This window comes from Jaculus jaculus, chromosome 13 (genome assembly GCF_020740685.1).
Source record: "Jaculus jaculus isolate mJacJac1 chromosome 13, mJacJac1.mat.Y.cur, whole genome shotgun sequence".
NCBI lineage: Eukaryota > Metazoa > Chordata > Mammalia > Rodentia > Dipodidae > Jaculus > Jaculus jaculus.
Window position 1 is genome coordinate 23,298,009 of NC_059114.1, and position 23,062 is coordinate 23,321,070.

A 23,062-nucleotide genomic window follows, 5' to 3' on the forward strand; every position below is an offset into this window, starting at 1 on the left:
AAGTGGTAGGAGGAATGCCTTGAATTCAAGGTCACTCTGAGACTATGTAGTGAATTTCAGGTCAGCCTGGACTACAGTGAGACTCTACCTCGAAGAAAAAGAAAAAAAGTTAACTAAAAAAAGAAATCAAATCCTGGCCAGACGTGGTGGCGCATGCCTCTAATCCCAGCACTTGAGAGGCAGAGGTAGGAGAACGAGTTTGAGGCCATATATTGAGACTACATAGTGGATTCCAAGTCCGCCTGGGCTACAGCAAGAAACTACCTTGGGGACGAGGAGGAACCCTGCTCTTCAAAGTCACGATTTATTTAGTCCCAATGACTGTGCAGCACACACCTTTAATCCCAGTACTTGGGAGGCAGAGGTAGGAGGATTACCATGAGTTCGAGGCTACCCTGAGACTGAATTCCAGGTCAGGCTGAGCTACAGTGAGACCATACCTTGAAAAATCAAAACAAAACATAACAAAACAAAAAATACATAAAATACAGTTTCTGAAGCCACTACTGAAATGTGACATATATACAGGGTATAATGACCCTCATAAATAGGCTAAAAGAGCCTTTGAAAGAGGGACTGTGGTTTACATAGAGATTCAAAGATGGTTACATATATCAAGACTATACAAGGGCTACCATGGAGGATGTTAGCTAGAAATGAGTTTTCTCTGACTACTCAGCCCAGCTGGAAGGGCAAAATTTACAAAACCATAAACAAACCCAGGCATCATGGCACATGCCTTGAATCCCAGCAATCGGGAGACAGAGGTAGGAGGAGAATTGCTGTGAGTTCGAGGCCACCCTGAGAATACAGAATCAATTCCAGGTCAGCCTGGGCTAGAGTAAGATCCTACCTTGAATAACCAAAAGAGAAAGTACATATGAAAAACCAAAAATAGTCACTGGATGTTTACTTAATGTTAAATTTACAGTGTTCCAGTCTCTCCCTCTTATGCCTTATAAAAGTTAAAAATGCTTTCTCTGGGGCTAGAGAGATGACTTAGCGGTTAAGCGCTTGCCTGTGAAGCCTATGGACCCTGGTTCAAGGCTTGACTCCCCAGGACCAACGTTAGCCAGATGCACAAAGTGGCACATGCGTCTGGAGTTTGCAGTGTCTAGAAGCCCTGGCGTGCCCATTCTCTCTCTGTCTATCTTCTCTCTCTCTCTCTGCTTGCAAATAAATAAATTAAAAAAATAAATTAAAAAAAATGCTTACTCTATCCCTTTATATGACTTGTTTAATACTACAGGACTCACAGCTAAAAGGCAATCTTAAATCTCAAAAAAAAAAAAAAAAAAAAAAAAACAACTTGAGACATTAAAACTGTCTTTTTTTTTTTTTCCTTTTTTGGTTTTTCAAGGTAGGGTCTCACTCTAGCCCAGGCTAACCTGGAATTCACTATGGAGTCTCAGGGTGCCTCGAACTCATGGCGATTTTCCTACCTCTGCCTCTCGAATGCTGGGATTAAAGGCGTGCGCCACCACGCCCGGCTAAACTATCTTAAGTTGGTAAAGACTATGGGGACCTTTAAAATTGGCCTAAGTACAATTCACAATGTGAAATGGTTTTAAATTTAATGGGGGCCTGGAACAAAATACAGTAGTTCAAATAGATGGTCCCAATATATTCAGTGTTTTATTAGTTTATAGCCTGCATATGCAGCCACCTGGTTGGGAGAAGTGTCATTGGGTGGGTCTTAGGGTCTAGCCTTAAGGTATAGTGGTGGATCTAAAATTCCAATCCAGGGTTGGAGAAATGGCTTAGCAGTTAAGGTGCTTGTCTTCAAAGCCAAAGGACCCATGTAAGCCAGATGTACAAGGTGGCACATGCATCTGGAGTTTGCAGTGGCTGGAGGCCCTAGCAGGTCCATTCTCTTTCTCTTTCCCTCTCTCTGCCTCTCTTTCTCTCAAATAAACAAACAAATTTTTAAAATTATAAAATTCCAATCTAAAGATATACAAAGTGCCTGGAGTTCCTAAAGCTTGTGGCACGGTTTTAGAGATTTGGCTTGTGGCTGTTCCTCTCTCTCTGCTTGGACCTGTAAAAACAAGATAGCTTTTTCTGCCATAATAAATCTTCCCCTAGATCTATAAGCTTCAATAAATCCCTTCCAGCCGGGCATGGTGGCACATACCTTTAATCCCAGCACTCAAGAGGCAGTGGCAGAAGGATCACTGTGAGTTCAAGGCCACCCTGAGAATACAGAGTGAATTCCAGGTCAGCCTAGGCTAGAGTGAGATCCTACCTCAAAAAGACAAAAATAAATAAAAAGTGTGTGAGTGTGTGTGTGTGTATTTTTTAAATTTATTGAGAGAGAAAACTGGCACTTCAGGGCCTCAGGAATGCAGTCAAACCCAAAAGCTTGTGCCACCTAGTGGGCATGTGTGACCTTGTATCTGCCTCACTTCTATGCGATTGGCTTTCGTGGGAGCTGAAGAGTCCAACATGGGTCCTTAGGTTTCATAAGCAAGCGCCTTAACCACCAAGACATATCTCCAACCCCCCATAAGTGTTTTTTTTTTGGTTTTTTTTTTGGTTTTTCGAGGTAGAGTCTCACTCTGGTCCAGGCTGACCTGGAATTAACTCTGTCATCTCAGGGTGGCCTTGAACTCATGGTGATCCTCCTACCTCTGCCTCCCGAGTGCTGGGATTATAAGTGGTTTTTTTAATGGTTTTCACACATACTGTTTATTTCCATGAAGCTGGTACAATGTCCATTTAAAACCCATGTCCTAGGCCAAATGTACAAATAAAAGTAGAAATAAAATGAAAAAGAACATTGTTCTTATATATACTCCAACATGAGTAACTTTATTAACTGCTAATGAAAACTACAACTTTTCTGGGATATTCTGACAGCATCTTTTTTTTACTTCATTTATTTTTAATATTTTTTCTCAATTATTATTTACATTTTCCATGATGATAAAAAGTATTCCATGGTAATACCCTCCCCCCCCCAGCATCATTTTCATGTTAAAGTGCTTTCTTTTTCAGTGAAGCTATCTTCATTATTTCACCTTGACTCCAATCTTGATACTCTTGGTCGAGACCCTCAGATTTTAAAAGTAACTTCAAGGGCTGGAGAGATGGCTTAGCGGTTGAGCGCTTGCCTGTGAAGCCTAAGGACCCCAGTTCAAGGCTCGGTTCCCTAGGTCCCACGTTAGCCAGATGCACAAGGGGGCGCACGCGTCTGGAGTTCGTTTGCAGAGGCTGGAAGCCCTGGCGCGCCCATTCTCTCTCTCTTCCTCTATCTTTCTCTCTGTGTCTGTCGCTCTCAAATAAATAAATAAATAAAAATTTAAAAAAATATATTAAAAAATATATATATATATTAAAAAAAAAGTAACTTCAAGATGAGGGAAGGTCATTTCCCCACAGTTCTGTTCTCTGAAAAACTTCCACCTCCCACTGAAAATCATAGTCCAGGAGTGAAGCAGTCACATGTGACAGCTTCAGGGCCAACTGGAAGGTTATTACAAATGTTCAAATTGGTTGATCTTATTTATCACCTCAAATCTGAAAATGCAGTCCTGAAAAAGGTGGCCTCTCTGAGCACACATGAAGTTTTAAAAAGGAGAGGGATGAGGACTAGTCACTAAAAATCAGCACTATGAAAACAACCAATAATTAATTGAACACTAGAGATTCAAATTATGGTATGCACTAAAGAGGTGGAATGCCAGTATTCAATCTCATTTTGAACACTACATAACAAAAAAACTAGATTTTAAAAACAAAAAGATTGAGGGGAAAGAAAAAATAACTAAACCCTTGAATGACCACCCATTTGTTCCTGATAAACTTCAATCACATCTTCTTCTATTCCCAGTTCTAGACTATGAATATCAGTAATTCTCTGACCTTCAAAGAGAAATCCGAGTGAATTCATTGGAAGTCCCTGTTTTTACAGTATGGTTCTTTAAGGTCCTTGAGATGTGTTGCCATTTTCACTTTGAAGTGAATTTCACTGCTCTCCTGTCTAATAACTTTTAGTTTAATGTATTCTCCTTCCATCTTATCTCCCAAGTCCTCATTTGAAGGGTTTACTCTTCCATACAGCACACACCACCACAGTTCCCCATAATATTTTTAAGAATGAAAAGTGTTCTAAGAAAAATAGCAAATAAGAGGGCTAAGGAAGTGGCTCAACAGACAAAGGTACTTACTTGCAAAGCCTGCTAGAAAGTGTTTATTTCCCCCAAGTACCTAAGTAAACTACACAAAAAAGCGTCACATGTGTCTAGTATTCATTTGCAGTAGTAAGAGGCCCTAGCATGTGCAAATTAAAAAGCAAAATGGCCAATAAGGGCCCAGGGAGATAGCTTAGTGGATAGTTCTCTCTGCTCAAGTCAGTATAGAATACCTGAATTTGATCCCTAAACCACACACAAAAAGCCAAACGCAGGGCTGGAGAGATAACTTGGAGGTTAAGGCATTTGCCTACAAAGCCTAAAGACCCAGGTTCAATTCCCCAGTACCCATGTAAACCAAATGCATAAGGTGGTACCTGTGTCTGGAGTTTGTTTGCAGTGGCTATAGGCCCTAGTATTCCCATTCTCTCTTGCTCTGCCTCTTTTCTTCTCTCTCACTCTCTCTCAAATAAATAATTCAATGAATTCCAGGTCAGCCTGGGCTAGAACAAGACCCTACCTAGAAAAACCAGGATGAATGGATGGATGATAGGTAAACAAACAAACAAACAAAACCTGTCTCAGGCTGAGAGATGGCCCAGTGGTTAAGGTACTTGCCTGCAAAGCCAAAGGACCCAGGTTCAATTCCCTAGTCCCCAAGAAAAGCCAGATACACAAAGTAGTGCATGTGTCTGGAGTTCATTTGAAGCATCTGGAGGCCCTGCTGCGCCCATTCTCTCTAGCTCTTTCTGCTTGCAAAACTAATTAAAATTAAAATAATTCTTTTAAAGAAGCCACTCCCCCCCCCAAAAAAAAACGGCCGGGCATGGTAGCTCATACCTTTAATCCCAATACTTGGGAGGCAGAGGTAGGAGGACCACCATGAGTTTGAGGCCACCTGAGACTACATAGTGAATCCAAATTCCAGGCCAGCCTAGGATAGAGGGAGACCCTACCTCTGGAAAAACAAACAAACAAACAAACAAACAAACAAAAAGGTCAGGTGTGGTAGTACATCCATTTAGTCCCAGCACTTGGGTGGCAGAGGTAGGCAGATTGCTGTGAGTTTGAGGCCAGCCTGGGACTACAGAATGGGTGCCAGGTCAGCATAGCCCAGTGGCACCCTACCTTGGAGGAAAAAAAATAAAACTGTCTCAACACACACTCACATTAGTTATTAAGGCATGAAATAAGTTCTATGGACTCTGTAGTTTAAAAGAGGTAATGGGGTGGTGGTGGTAAAGAGATGTGTCAGTGAATAAAGTGCTCACCATCCAAGCTGAGGCACAGACTGGAGACTGAAGACAGGAGAATTTTCTAGAAGCTCATGGTGAGCACAGCAAAGAACAGATCCAGAATCCTGAGACAGAAACCCTGCCTGAAATGAGGTAGAAAGGACCAATCCAACAGTTGTCCTCTGACCTACACAAACACACACTATAGCATGCATACTGCCCATACTCACTTTTGTTCAAAGAAAAGGTGATGAACATAAGTAATAATTTTTAAATGCCTATAATAGCATGTAAGGTGAAACTGTAGCATGTAAGGTGAAACTGAAGTGTAATAGATGCTTCAATCACACATTCTGCTGATATGACTAGTCTGCTGCCTATATTTATAATGAAAAATGCTGAATTTCATTGAAAGGTTACTTAAAGATGCAAGTCTTTTGTTTGTTTGTTTGTTTGTTTATACAGGTAGGGTCTCACTCTAACATAGGCTGAACTCAGATTCACAACCCTTCTACTTCAGCCCCCAAGTGTTAGAATGAAAGGTGTGTGCCATCATGCCCAGAAAGATGTATCTTCTTTTATACAGCCAAATTCACTGATGCTCTGAATTTTCTCCATAAACTCTTTTAGAATCCATGCTTCAAGACTGAAGTACATTGCCTCCCTGGTCTAGCAAGTATGAAGAAAGAGGATTCTGGGGTTGGGGAGATAGCTAAAAGCCTGGCAGGCCTAGTTCAATTCTGCAGTACCCATGGTTTAAAAAAAAAAAAGCCAGATGCACAGAGTACTGTATGGGTCTGGAATTTGTTGGCAAAGGCAGGAGGACCTGGAATACTTACACTGTTTCTTTTTTTGTTTGTTTATTTGTTTTTGTTTTCCAAGGTAGGGCCTCTCTCTAGCCAAGGTAGACCTGGAATTCACTATGTAGTCTCAGAATGGCCTCGAACTCAAAACAATCCTCCTACCTCAGCCTCCCAAGTGTTGAGATTAAAGGTGTGCACCACCAAACCGACTTGTGTATGTTTCTCCACTCTTCCCAAAAATAAAATTAAAGAGGGGCCCAGTATGGTAGCATATACCTTTAATCTCAGCACTTGGGAGGCAGAAGTAGAACTGCCAGGAATTTGAGGCCACCCTGAAACTACATAGTGAAATCCAGGTAAGCCTGGGCTACAGTAAGACCTGACCTCAAAAAATCAAAATAAATAAATAAAATAAAATAAGAGAGAGAGCGCGCATGAGCGAGCAAGAGGGAGGGAGGAAGGGAGGGAGAGAGAGAGAGGATTCTGCTACAAATAAAGGACTGGGTCTTGAGAGGGAATTTGTAAAACTGTAGTAGCAAAGATAAACACCCACAATGTGTAACTCCATTTGAACTACTCCAGACACACTTAGCAGGTTTGCTATACTAATCACACACAAGTTTGAAAATGGAACAGGTAGGAGGTGTATTGCTCAAATAATCCCATTTTTTTGTTTCAAAACCTAACTAACAAGTGTGCTGGAAAGATGGCTCAATGGTTAAAGGCAGATGGCCTGAGCTAAATTTCCCAGTCTACACATAAAGCTAGAGCCAGAATGGTACATGTCTTTGTAGTTCAAAAACCCTGAAAGACAGGGGATAGGGACAGACAAGAAGGCTTGAGGTTATTGTTCAGGATCCTGGAAAGCACTCTGGAAGAGAAGCAGTAGCCAATAGTGAAAACTCATACAAAGAAGCTGAAAGGGACTGCAGTAAGGAAACTTAGGATCCACATTTCCACAGGAACACTGCTTTGTTCCAAATGACTAATGTGCCCTCTAAGCACATTGTATTATGTTATGTTCATGTATTATATTTATGCTTAAGATCATATATTAATGCTATTCTCACTTTGGGTTAGAGAAGCTTTCTCTTTTCAGATGAGAATGACCACTAGGGTGACAAAAAGTCAGCATAGTATGGAGAAGTGACAGTGGAGTGTTCAGCATATGTGAAACATCTGTATCAGACTTTCCGAGGCTGAGAATCCATTGGAGAAGAGGTGGCAGAAAGAATCTAAGAGCCAAAGGAAGCTTACAATACTATATTGTACTGCTTACAATAGTATTTTCCAAACACAAAATGGCCTTAATATTCATATTCACAGTGCCTGATACTACCTACACAAGACCTTCATAATAGACGGGAAAATGGTGCCATCAAGATAGAAGAGAGCTGAGCTGGATAGATGGCTTAGCAGTTAAGGTGTTTGCCTACAAAGCCAAAGGATCCCAGTTCGATTCTCCAGGACTCATGTAAGCCAGATGCACAAGGGGGGGTGCATTATCTGTAGTTTGCTTGCAGTGGCTGGAGGCCCTGGTGTGCCCATTTTCTCTTTCTCTCAGAGAGATGACTCAGAAGGCACCATGGTGTTGAGAAGGAGTGCTCAGCCCTGCAATATCTCTTATCACACCTTGCAAGGCTCAGGGTCCATTGCAGAAGAGGTGGCAGAAGGAATGTAAGCGCCAAAGAAAGGGTAGGACTCCTTACAACGTGCTCCTCCAGACACTAAATGGCTTGGATATCCATGACCTAACTGCCTGAGACTACCTACACAAGACTATCATAACAGGAAGAAAAGATGCTGACATCAAAATAAAAGAGACTGGTTGAAAGGGGGAAGGGGAATATAATGGAAAGTGGAGGTTCAAAGGGGAAAGTGGGAAGAGGAAGGGAATTACCATGGGATATTGTTTACAATCATGGAAGTTGTTAATTATAAATTTTTCCAAAAAAAGAAAGAAATTGGGGATGGAAGGATAGCTTAGTGGTTAAGGTGTTGGCCTGCAAAGCCAAAGGACCCAGGTTTGATTCCCCAAGACCCACATAAGCCCGATGCACAAGGTAATGCATGCATCTGGAGTTCATTTGCAGCAAGTAAAGGCCCTAGCATGACCATTCTCTCTCTCTCTCAAATGAATAAATACAAGTTAAAAATTGTATGAGATGATATATAGATTACTGGAGTCAAAGCCTGTGTGCACATCATGAGATTAGACATAAAGAATATTCTGGTAGCTGGGCATGCATTTAATACCAGCACTTGGAGGCAGAAGTAGGAGGATTACTGTGAGTTCCAGGTAAACCTGGGCTAGAGAGACACCCTACCTCAAAAACCAAAAAAAGAAAAAAAAAAAGTTCTGGTATTTCACCAAAGCCAGAACAACGTATGTTTAATCTCAGCTCTAATAGTTCCAACACAGCAGGAAAAAATGATGTAGAGCGATGATTGGCAAACTGTCTCTCTACAGTACAGTCTGTTAGAAATACCTCTAGCCGGGTGTAGTAGCGCACGACTTTAATCCCAAGCACACAGGAGATCACTGTGAGTTTAAGGTCACCCTGACACTAGAGTGAATTCCAAGTCATTCTGGACTAAAGTGAGACCCTACTTCAAAAAACCAAAGCTCACCTTTAGTTCTTCAGCATCAAAGCAGCTGGAGCCAACATGAATGGACATAGCTCTGGTACAATAAAACCTCATGCCAGAGATGAGTACATTTGTTGACCCCTGCAATCTATGACAACTGAGAAAACTACAAAGATCCTGAAACAATAAGCAGTGGTACTTGGGGAAAAACAAGAGCTGTGTAATTTGCTGGGGTAGAAAAGACATCAACTGTCTTAACCCCAAGTGGATACTGTAAGCTTCATATATGGCCAGACAGTCCAAACAGCAGCAACTGGTGAAATGGTGGCATGTCTGCTATGGTAGAAACCAACTGCTCTCTGACTGGACCATGGAAAAAATTTCTGTTTGGTTCTGAAACCTAATAAGAATCCTATGGCTAGCTGGGTATGGTGGCACACACCTTTAATCCCAGCACTTAGGAGGCAGAAGCAAGAGGACTGCCATGAGTTTGAGGCCACCCTCAGTCTACATAGTGAATTCCAGATCAGCCTGGACCAGAGTGAGACCCTACCTTGGGGGGGGGGGGGGAGGAAAACAAACAAGAATAACACCTAGCATTCTCAAGGCTCTGGATTTAATCCCCAGAACTACAAAACAAAAGGGCTTCATCTGGGCTAGAGACATGGCTTAGCAGTTAAGGTGCTTGCCTGGGAAATCTAAGGACCCAGGTTCAATTCCCTAATACCCACACAAGCCAGATGCACAAGGGGGCACATGTGTCTGGAGTTTGCTTACAGTGGCTGAAAACCCTGGTATGCCCATTTCCATTCTCTGTCTCTCTTCTATCACTCTCTGCTTGCAAATAATTTGTTTTGTTTTGTTTTGTTTTTTGTTTTTCAAGGTATTAACTCTGTTGTCTCAGAGTGGCCTTGAACTCATGGCAATCCTCCTACCTCTGCCTCCCGAGTGCTGGGATGAAAGGCGTGCACCACCACGCCCAGCTATTTTTTTAAAAAAGGGTTTCTTTTGTTTTTTTGGTGTTTTTTTTTAATATTTCATTTATTTATGAGAGGCAGAGGGAAAGGGGAGGCATGAGTACACATGCCAGGGCCACTAGCTGCTGCAAATGACCTCCTGACACATGCATCTGGCTTACATGTGTCCTAGGGAATTGAACCTGGGTCCTTTGGCTTTAACTGCAAATTATCTTTCTACTGAGCCATCTTCCCAATCCACTCTTTTTTTAAAAATATTTTTATTTATTTATTTGAGAGCCACATACAGAGAGAGAAAGAGGCAGAGAGAGAGAATGGGCATGCCAGGGCCTCCAGCCACTGCAAACAATCTCCAGACATGTGCGACCCTTATGCATCTGGCTAACATGGGTCCTGAGGAATCAAGCCTCGAACCAGGGTCCTTAGGCTTCACAGGCAAGCACTTAACTGGTAAGCCATCTCTCCAGCCCCCAATCCACTCTTTTAATTTTAAAAACGAATATTTCAAAGTATAAGTGTAAATATAAGTAATTTAGTGTTCCTAGGCATAACAAGATCAATTCTGAAGGCAACTAAAAAACAGTCTTGTCTCTTTGCACTAGTAACTGATAGTAAATGAAAGGCTTTTAAGACAAAGCATTATAAAAACAGAACATGGCTTTCATAGCACTTCAAAGTACTTACAAAACGCTAAGCAAGGGCTAGACTCTGAAACAGCAAAGCTGACTGCTAAAGTAAGACTCTCTGAAAAATTAACTTTGCCAGGCATGGTGGCGCACACCTTTAATCCCAGCACTTGGGAGGCAGCAGTAGGAGAGTTGCCATGAATTCAAGACCATCCTGAGATTACATAGAGAGTTACAGGTCAGCTTGGGCTAGAGTGAGACTCTACCTCAAAAAAAAAGAAAGAAAATTTAATTTTATGTGCCTCAGAGTTTCAGATAGAACAATCACAAAAACAGCATCTGATATAGACTGAAATCATGAGTTACAATCCACAATCACAGAGCCACAGAACATCAAAGGTCCTTTCAGTATTACTCAATGCACAGTAGGCTTTTCAAGTGAAAGGTCATGATTCTCATATGCTCTTTAAGCCAGGCGTAATGGCACACACCTTTAATCCCAGCACACAGGAGGCAGAGGTAGGAGGACTGTGGTTGAATTTAAGGCCACCCTGAGACTACATAGTGAATTCCAGGTCAGCACAGGCTAGAGTGAGACCCTACCTTGAGAAACCAAAAACATAAAAATAAGTTAATAATAAAATTTTAATATGACTATATAACCAAAATACAACACTGTATTCTGAACAGGCTTTTGTTACTGTTTGTTTGAGGGAGAATCTCACTACACTATAGAGTCCAGGTATAATACCTTTGAACTCTTAGACCTCCTGGACTCACCTTCCTAAATGCTGTGATTACAAGCATAAACCACCACAAGCTTTACAAACTTTACTTTTGAGTTTGTTTTTTGTTTTATGAGGTAAGGTCTCTAGGCCAAGTTAATATGTAATTCACTATGCAATCTCAGGGTGGCCTCAAATTCAAGGTGATCCTCCTAGCTCTACCTTCTGCGTTATTAGGATTAAAGTTGTGCACCACCATGCCCAGCTTGTTTGTTTTTTGAGGCAGGGTCTCATTCTAGTCAGGATAATATAGAATTTACTCTGTAACCCAGACTAGCCTCATACTCAGAGTGATGCGCCTAACTCAGCTTTCCAAGTGCTAGGATTACAGGCATTAGACCCATAACTGGCTACAAACTATGTATGTATGCATGTATGTATGTATGTATGTACACACACACACACACACACACACACACACACACTCACTCACTCACACACATTTTCTTTTTTGTTTTTTCAAGGTAGGGTCTCACTCTAGCCCAGGCTGATCTGGCACTCACTCTGTAGTCCCAGCTGGCCTAGAATTCACAATGAACCTTCTACCCCTGCTTCTGCCTCTGGAATGCTGAGATCAAGGCACACACCACTACTCCTAGCCTGTTATTTTTTTAATAGCATGTGTACACATACACACACTTTTTTATACTACTGAAAGTACCAAGTAATTGTTCCCTGAAATTTTAAATATTTTCCAAAAGAAAAAATGCATTAATTTTTTTTTTCTTAAAGCCTTAATGGTGTTTTTCTATAAAATACAAGGATCTTTAAAAAAAAAGTCTTGTTGAGCATGGTGGCACATACCTTTAATCCCAGCACTCAGGAGGCAAAGATAAGAGGATCACTATGAGTTTAAGGCCAGTCTGAGACTACAAAGTGAATTCCAAGTCAGCTTGGGCTAGAGCAAGACTCCACCTTGAAACAATCAAAACTCTTGCCGGGCGTGGTGGCTCACGCCTTTAATCCCAGCACTCGGGAGGCAGAGATAGGAGGATCGCTGTGAGTTCAAGGCCACCCTGAGACTCCATAGTGAATTCCAGGTCAGCCTGGGCTAGTGTGAGACCCTACCTCAAAAAAAAAAAAAAAAGAAAACTCTCATTCCCAGGCATGATTCTGAGACCAGCTTAAGCCACAAAGTGAGAACCCCACCTTAAAAAAAAGAGGCTTAGCCGGGTGTGGTGGCACAGGCCTTTAATCCTAGCACTGGGGAGGCAGAGGTAAGAGAACTGCTATGACTTCAAGGCCAGCCTGAGACTACAAAGTGAATTGTAGGTTAGCTTGGGCTAGAGCAAAGCCCTACCTTGAAAAAAAAAGTCTTTATGATTTCTGTGGAGAACCATTCACTACTTGAATAAATCTATTAAATCATGAGACATATTTACAAAACCAAAGCCTACCTCTTCGTGCATAACTGGAATCCATGTCTTTAAACTGTACCACAACAAAGTCTGAACATTTGAACAAAATACTCTCCATTATTTCTTCACGTTTTGGTCCCAAACTGGATTCTGTACTTTTCTCATGTGCAGCATCAAGTACCAAATCACACTAAAATAAAAAAATGTAAGTACAAATTAAAAACATTGATAAAACAATACTTAAATAGGGCTAGAGAAATAGATCAGTGCTTAAGGTGCTTGCCTACAAAGTTAGACAACCTGGGTTTGATTCCCCAGTACCCATGTAAAGCACAAGGTGGCATAAATGTTTGGAGTTCGGTTTTAGTGGCTATAGGCCCTGGTGCACCCATTTCCCTCCTCCCCTCTTCCTCACTCTTTTTATTTTTTAAATTCAACATCACTGTTTTAATAATAACATGAAATACAAATACTAAACATTGTACAAGTATATTTTTTACTACATGGTGATGGAATAATACATGGGTTTTTATCAGAATCTATGTTGCCAAGTACTTTTGCCATAGTATCAATGGCTTTCCACAGATACATTACTATTCCTATGCAGTTTTAACATGAATTAAAAAAGCTTGCAACTCTTTCCAACCACCGCAGATGTACATTTATCTTAATTTCCTGTTCAAGATGCTTTGAAGAACTGTTACATAATACAAAATTACCTTAGCTAAGAGTTTTGAATGGGTAGTGCTATCTCACATTTACCAAGTTCCCCCTATACTGGCATTACAAAGACACTATGCACTTATCTTAGGGATTAAAAGTGTTATCTCAATAGCCCTCACGCTTTGTAGAAAGGCAAAATTACTATTTTTGGTAGGTCCAGAATATAGTAATTGTTATTGGTTGAGCAGTAATGCATGAAACCCCACTGACAGAAGACAACAGCAACAAAGGACTATAATGTCCTACAGGTACTAAAAAAAACGAGTTTATAAATAGTAGAGCTCTATCTTTCCTACCTCTAAAAGATTTACCACATCAAGTGAGAATAACATCCATCAACCAATAAAGAAAAAGTAAACTGTGCTGGTGCCCAGCATTCTGCCTCCATAGCAATCCTCACAGTTGTCGGCTATTTTAGTTAAGAGTTGTCTTATGGGCTGAAGAAATGGCTTAGCGGTTAAGCGCTTGCCTATAAAGCCTAAGGACTCCGGTTCGAGGCTCGAATCCCCAGGACCCACGTTAACCAGATGCACAAGGGGGCACACGCGCCTGGTGTTCATTTGCAGTGGCTGGAGGCCCTGGCGTGCCCATTCTCTCTCTATATCTGCCTCTTTCTCTGTTGCTCTCAAATAAAATTTTTTTTTTAAAAAAGAGTTATCTTATGACAGCCAAAATAAAATGATGAAAGCAGCATTAATTTTGCTAGGAATGATGAAAAAAATACAGTTAACTTCATAAAATAATTGAAATTAACTTTGCTTTTATAAATAAATAGAATGGATTTTAAAGTTTTAATTATTCTTGCTAGGAAAAAAACTGTTCAAAGTTATGTCAATCTTTAAGGATAAACACTGGGTCATTTAAAATAACATGTTTGAAAACTTGAACCACATTTTCAATTGCCAGCATTATGCTTTGCTCTTCGTAGAATTATCTTTGTTTCTTTTTTTTACATCCTAATTATGAACTCTGGCCATACTGACTTCTGTAGTAGTAAATTGATCTCGAAGAAAGTCAAGGTCTTCCTCAAGAGAATCAAGATTCTTTGTAGCAGTTGATAAATTCTTTTCCAATAATGCCTGAGCTTCATCAATATCATATTCAAGCATTACATTAGCCCCCAACCACAGGTACACTTTATCAGTAGGAAGAAGTGAAGCTTTGCAGTACAGGTTATCTGCCAGTACGAATCTAGTCTCCATTGAATTGGTGGACTCCTTTTTTCTTCTGCACGTACTTTAGCATTTCCAACATCTGCCTAATTTCAGGAATTTGACCTTTTAGCCTCCTTTTCTTTTGAGCAAGGTTGAGTTCCATAAACTTATACTTCTGATACTGTTCATCCAGCTTCCTTAATACTGTATCTGCAGTCTTATTCCCAGGCTGTTCCATAAAGGAATCCACATCTTCCACAAACACAGCTTCAGGAATCCCCAGGTGAAGACGCCGCCCGTTCTCAGCAGCCGCTTCTATACCACTACCGACCTTACTGGCAGCCATCTGGAGAAAACTCTTCCTCACTCTTAACACTCTTCTCAGATACATAATAAATAAACTAAAAATAAAAACAAAAATAAAAGGTCCAGGGCTAGAGAAATGGCTTAGTGGTGAAGGTGTTTGCCTGCAAAGCCGAAGGACCTCAGTTTGATTCCCCAGGACCCAGGGCCCATGCCCAATGTGGTGCAAACATCTGGACTTGGTTTGCAGTGGCTGGAGGCCCTGGCGTGCCCATTTTCTCTCTTTCTCTCTTAAATAAATAAATAAATAAATAAATAAATAAATAAATAAAATTTAAAAAAAAATAGGTTGGGTGTGGTGACACAAGCCTTTAATCCCAGCACTCAGAAGGCAGAGGTAGGAGGATCATTATGACTTCCAGCCAGCTGACGGGCTTCTGTAATCCCAGTGCTCATCGTAAGAACGAGAGCTTACACAAACACATAAAATAAGTAAACAATTATTTTAAAAAAAGAAAGAAAAGGGAGCCAGGTGGAATGGTGCATACCTTTAACCCGAGAACTTGGGAGGCTGAGGTAGGAGGATCACTGTGAGTTCAAGGCCAGCCTGAGATTACATAGTGTATTCTATGCCAGCCTGGGCTAGAGTGAGATCCTACCTCGAAAAATCAAAAATAAAAATAGAAAGATCCTGTGCTTGAGGCCAGTCTGAGATTACATACTGAATTCCAAATCAGCCTGAACTAGAACAAAACCCTACCTCAAAAAACAAAACAAACAAACAAAAAAAAAACCTGTAAGATGAACTGAAAATACACTAAAACGGCAACTGCAACACCACCAGGAAATGGCATAAACATAAGAAATTATTTTACATAAACAAAACAGTAAAAATTACCTTAGGACTGTATGTTTTAAAAACTCCTTCATATATACCTCCATTCTTCACTTGTACTTCACATTTTGATCCCTAAAAAGACACACAAATTTTTGAATCACTGTATATCAACTCATCATCAGACACTTCATTCAATACCAGATATTCACTGACAGAATTTGCTAAGGTTTCAACACAATTATATACAAAACTCAGAAGTCTATAGGAGGTTCTACCAGAAAGTTTATAATGTGAACTTCAATACTAAAATTATTATTTCTGACCCCATGAGAATCAGAAAACAAAACTACACACACACACACAAAACAATACACAGTATTTTATATATAGCAGGGTTAACATGAATATGCTTACTGTGAGTCATAAGGAATTAAGAGTTCTAGATATTTTTTTCTACATTATCTTTATTATGACTTAACAAAACGTTACCCTGAGGATTAATCATCTACATATTAATTTCATGAAATTAGTTAATTCCACCCCAATATTCGGATAACTTACAACAACTGATGTAAGTACATGAACCATCCTTATGTTTGCATAGATTCCGTCAAAAGAAATCTGGAATGTTTAAAAATAAATAAATAAGAGCACTACCAAGTCAGTATTTATACTTGTACACATATTAAAGTTGGCATTTATTTGTTCATATAATGCTCAGTTAGGTTTCTAAAACCTTACATGTATGTATAAAACAAAGGTTTGGTTTACTATTATCTTTTGCTTCCTTATAGAATAGAGAAGCAGCTTGCAATTTTTTTTTACATTTATTTAGCCAGGCATAGTAGCACATGCCTTAGATCCCAACAATTGGGAGGCAGGAGTAGGAGGATCATTGAGAATTCAAGGCCAGTCTGAGGACTACAGGTCAGTATGGGTGAGTGTGTCACCCTGCCTCAAAAAGAAACTGAAACAAAAAAAAAGTTATTTATTAGAGAGAGAGAGATTTAGAGGGCAAGTAAGCCAGGGTCTCTTGCTCTTGTAAACACACTCCAGATGCATGTACCACTTTGTGTGTCTGACTTTATGTGGGTACTGAGGAAGTAAACCCCAGCCAACAGGCTTTACAAGCAAATGCCTTTAACCATTCGAGCATCTTCCCAGTCTCCCAGCCCAGAAGGTAGAGATGGTAGGGTCTCACTCTAGCCCAGGCTGACCTGGAATTTACTCTGTATTCTCAGGGTGGCCTCGAACTCACAGCAATTCTCCTACCTCTGCCTCCAGAGTGCTGGGATTAAAGGCATGCACCACCATACCTGGCCTCAGAAGGTAAGAGTTTTAAAAAAATAAAATGGCCTGGAATGGTGGTGCATGCCTTTAATCCCAGTACTTTAAAGGCCAAGCTAGGATCCAAGATCTCTGTGAGTTCGAAGCCACCCTGAGACTACATATTGAATTCCAGGTCAGTGTGGGCTAGAGAGAGATCCTACCATGAAAAACCAAAATGATAATTACAACAACTAAAAAATGGGCTGAAGATGGGTTAAGGTGTGTGTGGTAGTTTGAATAAATGCCCCCAAACAGATTCAAGAGTTTATTGTGGTGTGGTTTTTGGCTTCTCTTTCCCCGCTTGGTTCTGTGAAAACAGGCCAGCTTCTTCTCCCATTATGAAACTTCCCCTAGATCTGTAAGCTTTAAGACATATCAATGCTGGGAGTGGTGGCGCACACCTTTAATCCCAGCACTCGAGGCAGAGGTAGGAGGATTGCTGTGAGTTTGAGGCCATCCTGAGACTACATAGTGAATTCCAGGAGATCCTGAGCTACAGTGAAACCCTACCTCAAAAAAAAACAAAAACAAAATCCCTTCTTCCGTAACTGTGCCTGGTCTGGAAGTTCATCTCAGTGAACCTAAAGTTGTCTATTACGAGGCGTTTGCCTGCAAAACCAAAGAACTCAGGTTCGATTCCCCAGAACAAATGTAAGGCAGATGCATATGGAGGCACATGTGTCTGGAGTTCATTTGCAGTGGCTAGAAGGCCTGGGGCCCTTAACTTTATCTGCAGCTTTCCCTCTTTCAAATAAATAAAAAAGCTAGGCATGGTGGCGCATGCCTTCTGGCACTTAGAAGGCAGAGGTCTGAGAATCACTTTTGAGTTCAAGGCCACCCTGAGACTACATAGTGAATTCCAGATCAGCCTGGACTACAGCAAGACCATACCTCAAAAGAAAGAAAAGGAAGGAAGGGAAAGAAGGGAAGGAAGAAAGGAGGGGGGCAGGGGAGGGAAGAGGAGGGGAGGGAAGGAAGGGGCAAGCACAAGGAACACTAAAAATTGCAATCAACAATGGCACAAATGATTTGTTATTAGTATGATGCATGACACAAAAACTAGTTAACAGTTTTATATTTCATTAGAGCCATCACTAAAAACAACACATAATAATTTTGTGCTAAATTATGCTGATCTATAAGTTATATGCAGTAAAATTCAAGATAATTTAATTTTTGCCTTGTCATTAGAAATCACATTTTACCTAATAATATTTTCAACAAAAAAAAAACATTAAGGTTACTCACCGTAGACGGAGGCAGTCCTTTGCTACTGTTCCGACCTCTGAAAAGATTAAATATTACTTTTATTAAATTCAACAAGCTACAAAAACTGTAAAATATTCTTAAATTTATTGCCAGGTGTGGTGGCATACTCCTTTAATCCCACCACTTTGGAGGCAGAGGTAGGAGGATTGCTGTGAGTTCGAGGCTATTGTAAGACTACATAGTGATTTCCAGATCAGTCTGGACCAGAGTGAAACACTACCTTGGGGGGGGGGGGGACTTTAATTTAAAATACCATATAATTTCATTCAAATAAATTAGGACTGGGGAGATGGTTCTAAGTATAAAGCACTTGCCATTCAAACAAGAGGGCATAAATTTAAATCCCTAGAAGCAATTGTGTGTGCATATATGACCTCAGCAATCCTATGCTGAGATCAGAGGCAGAGAAAGCAGTGCATAGCAAACTACAATAGAGACTGCATCAAATAAGTTAAACAGAGAGGACCAGCCGGGCATGGTGGCGCACGCCTTTAATCCCAGCAATCGGGAGGCAGAGGTAGGAGGATCACTATGAGTTCAAGGCCACTCTGAGACTACATAGTGAACTCCAGGTCAGCCTGGGCTAGAGTCAGACCCTACCTCAACCTCCTATGAGCAACACAGCACATGTACACCCATACTCTAACACAAACAACAAGCACACAAATTTAAAAAAACAGAAATTAGTATCAATCTTAAAAGGCAGGTGTATATACTCACCTGAATCCCAGCAACTGGTAAACTGAAGCAGGACTGCTATAGCCTGAGCTACATAACAAAAGTTCAGGGTTCATGCAACAAGTGTTTTTCCTTGCCAATGCCTTCCTTGAAAAATATGTAGTACAAAACCACTGGCTAAGAAGTGAGTTAAATTAGAAACAATACAATTGCCTCTTCATGCCCTGGGCCTACCTAGTTCCAGGTCTCCTACAGATACCAAGAGTCAAGGATAATCAAATCCCTAATATAAAAGATATGATACTGTGTATATGAACCACCTATTTCTACATTATTTAAAATGCCTGGGCTGGAGAGATGACTCCATGACAAGCATGAGGGAGCCTGAAATTGTACATAAAACAGCTGGGCACAACCATACACACATGGTACCTAAGTACCATAGGGAGCAGAGCTGAAAATCTTTGAAGGCCTGTAAGCTCCAGAATAGATAGGAGACTCCAGTTCACACAGTAAGACAAGGCAGAAGAATGACTGAGCAGGATACCTGATGTCCCACTCTGGTCACGACATTCAAGTGACCCCCACCCACAGGTAAGCATATGGGGCAACACAAGCTCACATACTCATGCATATGCCATACAAAACACATAACACAAACTGTCAAAAATAATATTTGGGGGCTGGAGAGATGGCTTAGCGGTTAAGCGCTTGCCTGTGAAGCCAAAGGACCCCAGTTCGAGGCTCAGTTCCCCAGGTCCCATGTTAGCCAGATGCACAAGGGGGCGCACGCATCTGGAGTTCGTTTGCAGAGGCTGGAAGCCCTGGTGTGCCCATTCTCTGTCTCCCTCTGACTTTCTCTCTGTGTCTGTCACTCTCAAATAAAAAATTTTAAAAAATATTTTTTTAAATTTAAAAATAATAATAATATTTAGGCTGGAGGTTGAGGTAGGGTCTCACTCTAACTCTGGCTGACCTGTCATTCACTCTGTAGTCCCAGGCTAGCCTCGAACTCACAGTAATCCTCCTATCTCTGCCCTCCAAGTGTTAGGATTAAAGGTGGTGTACCAGCACAGCCAGCTGCAAAAAATAAATAAATAAATAAATAAATAAATAAATAAATAAATAAATAAATAAATAAAGGCCAGGTGGGCTGGAGAGATGGCTTAGCGGTTTAAGGTGCATGCCTGTGAAACCTAAGGATCAAGGTTCAATTCTCCAGGTCCCATGTAAGCATCTCGAGTTCATTTGCAATGACTAGAGACCATGGTGTACCCATCCTCACTCTCTCCCTTCTCTCTTAAATAAATAAAAATAAAATCTTTAAAAAAAAAAAAAAAGGCCAGCCAGGTGTGTCAGGTATACTTTAATCCCAGCACTTGGAAGGCAAAGATAAGAGGATCACTTTGAGTTCGAGGCCAGCCAGAGACTACACAGTGAGGTCCAGGTCAGCCTGAGTTAGCACAAAACCCTACCTCAAAAAAACTGAAAATAAAGTGCCAATACAAAATTGGATACACAGCAACAGAACAGAATACCTCAACCTAAAGTAAAGTAAAGCTGGTGCTAAAACCAGGTGAAACTGACCCTACACAGCCAGGCTTCTGTTTTCCAGCACCTCCTCCCTCTCAGAAAGTGCATCACAAGAAATGAATTGCTTGCAAACTTCAAACTTCATAATTAAGCCTCACTCATTCCTCTATGTTTTCCAACATGAAGTGAACTCACTGTTTTCTACTTGTATTCTGTGTCTAAGGGATCTAAAAGGTGACTTAGCTTGAGGATTACCTTATATTTGTGGTTGCTGAAATGCCAGTATCCTTAATCTCTTGTGGCCTCCCCACACAGACATTCAGAAGACCAAATCAGGCCTTCATAGAGGCCACTTTCATTACAGCACATGGCTTCATCTTTAGTAAAGAGCAACTGTTTGATGAGGCAGTTCACATAGAGGAACAAATAGCTCAACAGCAGCGACACATAGGGGCATAAAGTAGCAGATAATCTGATAATCTACTAATAATCACTGACCTACCAGTGGCTGGACATACAAGAGGAAGCTTAGTCATAAAAACATTCTCTCACCGGGTGTGGTGACACATGCCTTTAATCCCATCACCATGAGTGAGATCAAGGCCACCCTGAGACTACATAGTGAATTCCAGGTAAGCCTGAGCTAGAGTGAGACCCTACCTCGGGGGAAAAAAAAAAAAAAAAAAAGCTCAGATTCTTTGTCAAACAGGGTGTGGTGGCACTCGCCAGCACTTGGAAGGCTAAGGTAGGTGGATCACCAAGAGTATGAGGCCAGCTTGAGCTATAGAGTGAGTTCCATGTCACCTTGGGCTAGAATGATCCTGTCTCAAAAATAATAATAATAATAATTGTTCCCAATCCTCTCCTTCTTCACTTCACTCAGATTATAAACCCATGTAAGCCAGATGCAGAAAGTGGCACATGCATCTAGATTCGTTTGCAATGGCTGGAGGCCCTGCTGTATTCATTCTCTTTCTCCCCCTCTCATCCTTTCTCTTTCTGCTTGCAAATAATAAAAATGTTTTAAATATCAACGTGACTTTCTCTGTATGGAAACTAGGTACACGGGTTCATCATACCAGTCTGTTGTATTTTTGCATTCTCTCTTAAAAAAAAAAAAAACTGAAAGCAGGCTGGAGAGATGGCTTAGCCTGCAAAGCCAAAGGACCTTGATTCAATTTCCCAGGACCCATTTAAACCAGACACACAAGGTGGTTCGTTTGCATTGGCTGGTGGCCCTGGCATGCCCATTCTCTCTCTATCTGCCTCTCACTCTCTAAAATAAATAAATAAATAAATAATAAAAATAACTTTTAAAAACCTGAAAGCACCAAACTTCTTTGATATGATGTAACTGATGGACCTAAATGGACTGCTAGAGCATGGAAACCTGAGAACAAAGAGGATGTAACTGGGGCTAGAAGAGGGCTCAGGAGTTAAAGGCACTTGCTTATGAAGCCTGCTAACTTCAGTTCAATCCCCATATAAAGCTATGTAGCAAGAGACCCTAATGAACCCATACACATACACACACGTATAAATTTTTTTATTTATTAACTTGAAAGAGGGGGGAGAAGAATGTGCACACACAGCCTCTAGCTACTGCAAATGAAATACAGACGCATGTGCCACCTTGTCCATCTGGCTTATGTGAGTCCTATGGAATTGAACCTGGGTTGTTTGGCTTTGCAGGAATGCTCCTTAACCCCAAACCATCATTCCAGCCCAATATTTTGTTTTATTTTAGTTATCTGCACACACACATGTATAACAACAAAACATATCAGGTAACCTTTTTTTGTGAATGTTGAGGCAGGTTTCACTTTAGCCCAAGCTGGACTGATTAAAGGTGTGAGCTACACAACCCAGCTACAAGTATAATTTCTTTAAGAAATGAGAGACTTCCGGTTAAGATGGCGGCGTAGGTACCACGCCAAAGCAACCTAGGGAGTAAAAAGCCAAAGAGCCCACACAGGCCGGCAGAAGCAGCTCCGGCAGGTCCACTGACCATGGCAGCAGCTGTGGCGCACCAGAAAGCCGCCAGGCTTGGCTTGAGCCACAGGAAGACAGGCGAGGGGATTTTCCACTCACATTGGCGCTCTCTGCAAACTCAAGAAACGTGAAGGGACAGCAGCAGTGACCAACGGAGGAGCAGATCACAAGGTAGAAGAACACGTGGAACAGCAAGAGAACTAGAGCAGCATCGGCAGCCTCCTCTCCCCCACCACCTGTGCCCAGCTCCAGCAAACAGAGCAGCAGTCCCAGGATCAGCCACGCCAACTTGAACTGACAGCGGGACCCAAGCAGGAGCAGAGGTAACTAGGATTACACCAGAGAAGGGTCTCATCTAGTCACAAGCTGACTTGGAACCCTCAACAGATCAGAAATCTTAACCTCCTTGTTGTCAGGATTAAGGGTGTGGGTGGGGCACCACACACCCTAAGGGACAGTTAGAGGATCCGGTTGTCATAATACCTACTCTTGGATAAATACTCTGAGCTGTTTTTCCTTGAAAGTTTACATTGTTTAGTTAAATTTTAAAATCTGCCTGTATTTTGTTCCACTCAGCCTACTTAAATACTCTCACAGCAGGGAAACCCAACACCTAGAGTCACTTTTGTAGATACTCTGAGAGTCTTGATGGCCACACCTAATGCCTTAAGCTCCCACCCTGAGGTTATATAATATCAGATTATCTGATACATCTAATAATACCCAGCTAATTAGAA

General features: G+C 41.1%; 1 protein-coding gene and 2 pseudogenes across 6 annotated transcripts in view; all 3 read right to left on the reverse strand.

Moving 5' to 3' along the window:
• Atxn2 (ataxin 2) overlaps positions 1–23,062 on the reverse strand; it is a 154,515-nt gene that overhangs the window by 104,605 nt on the left and 26,848 nt on the right. For all 6 annotated transcript variants that reach the window (XM_045132103.1, XM_045132102.1, XM_045132101.1 and 3 more), the window contains exons 2-5: positions 18,102–18,138; positions 16,086–16,145; positions 15,585–15,656; positions 12,546–12,696 (exon numbers count right to left, since the gene is read on the reverse strand). In XM_045132103.1, the coding sequence (XP_044988038.1) occupies positions 12,546–12,696; positions 15,585–15,656; positions 16,086–16,112 (250 nt within the window). In that variant the 5' untranslated portion in view covers positions 16,113–16,145; positions 18,102–18,138. The remainder of the gene's footprint in view (positions 1–12,545; positions 12,697–15,584; positions 15,657–16,085; positions 16,146–18,101; positions 18,139–23,062) is intronic.
• Positions 3,767–6,025, reverse strand: LOC123454165 (annotated as a pseudogene).
• On the reverse strand, positions 14,066–14,747 carry LOC101610682 (annotated as a pseudogene).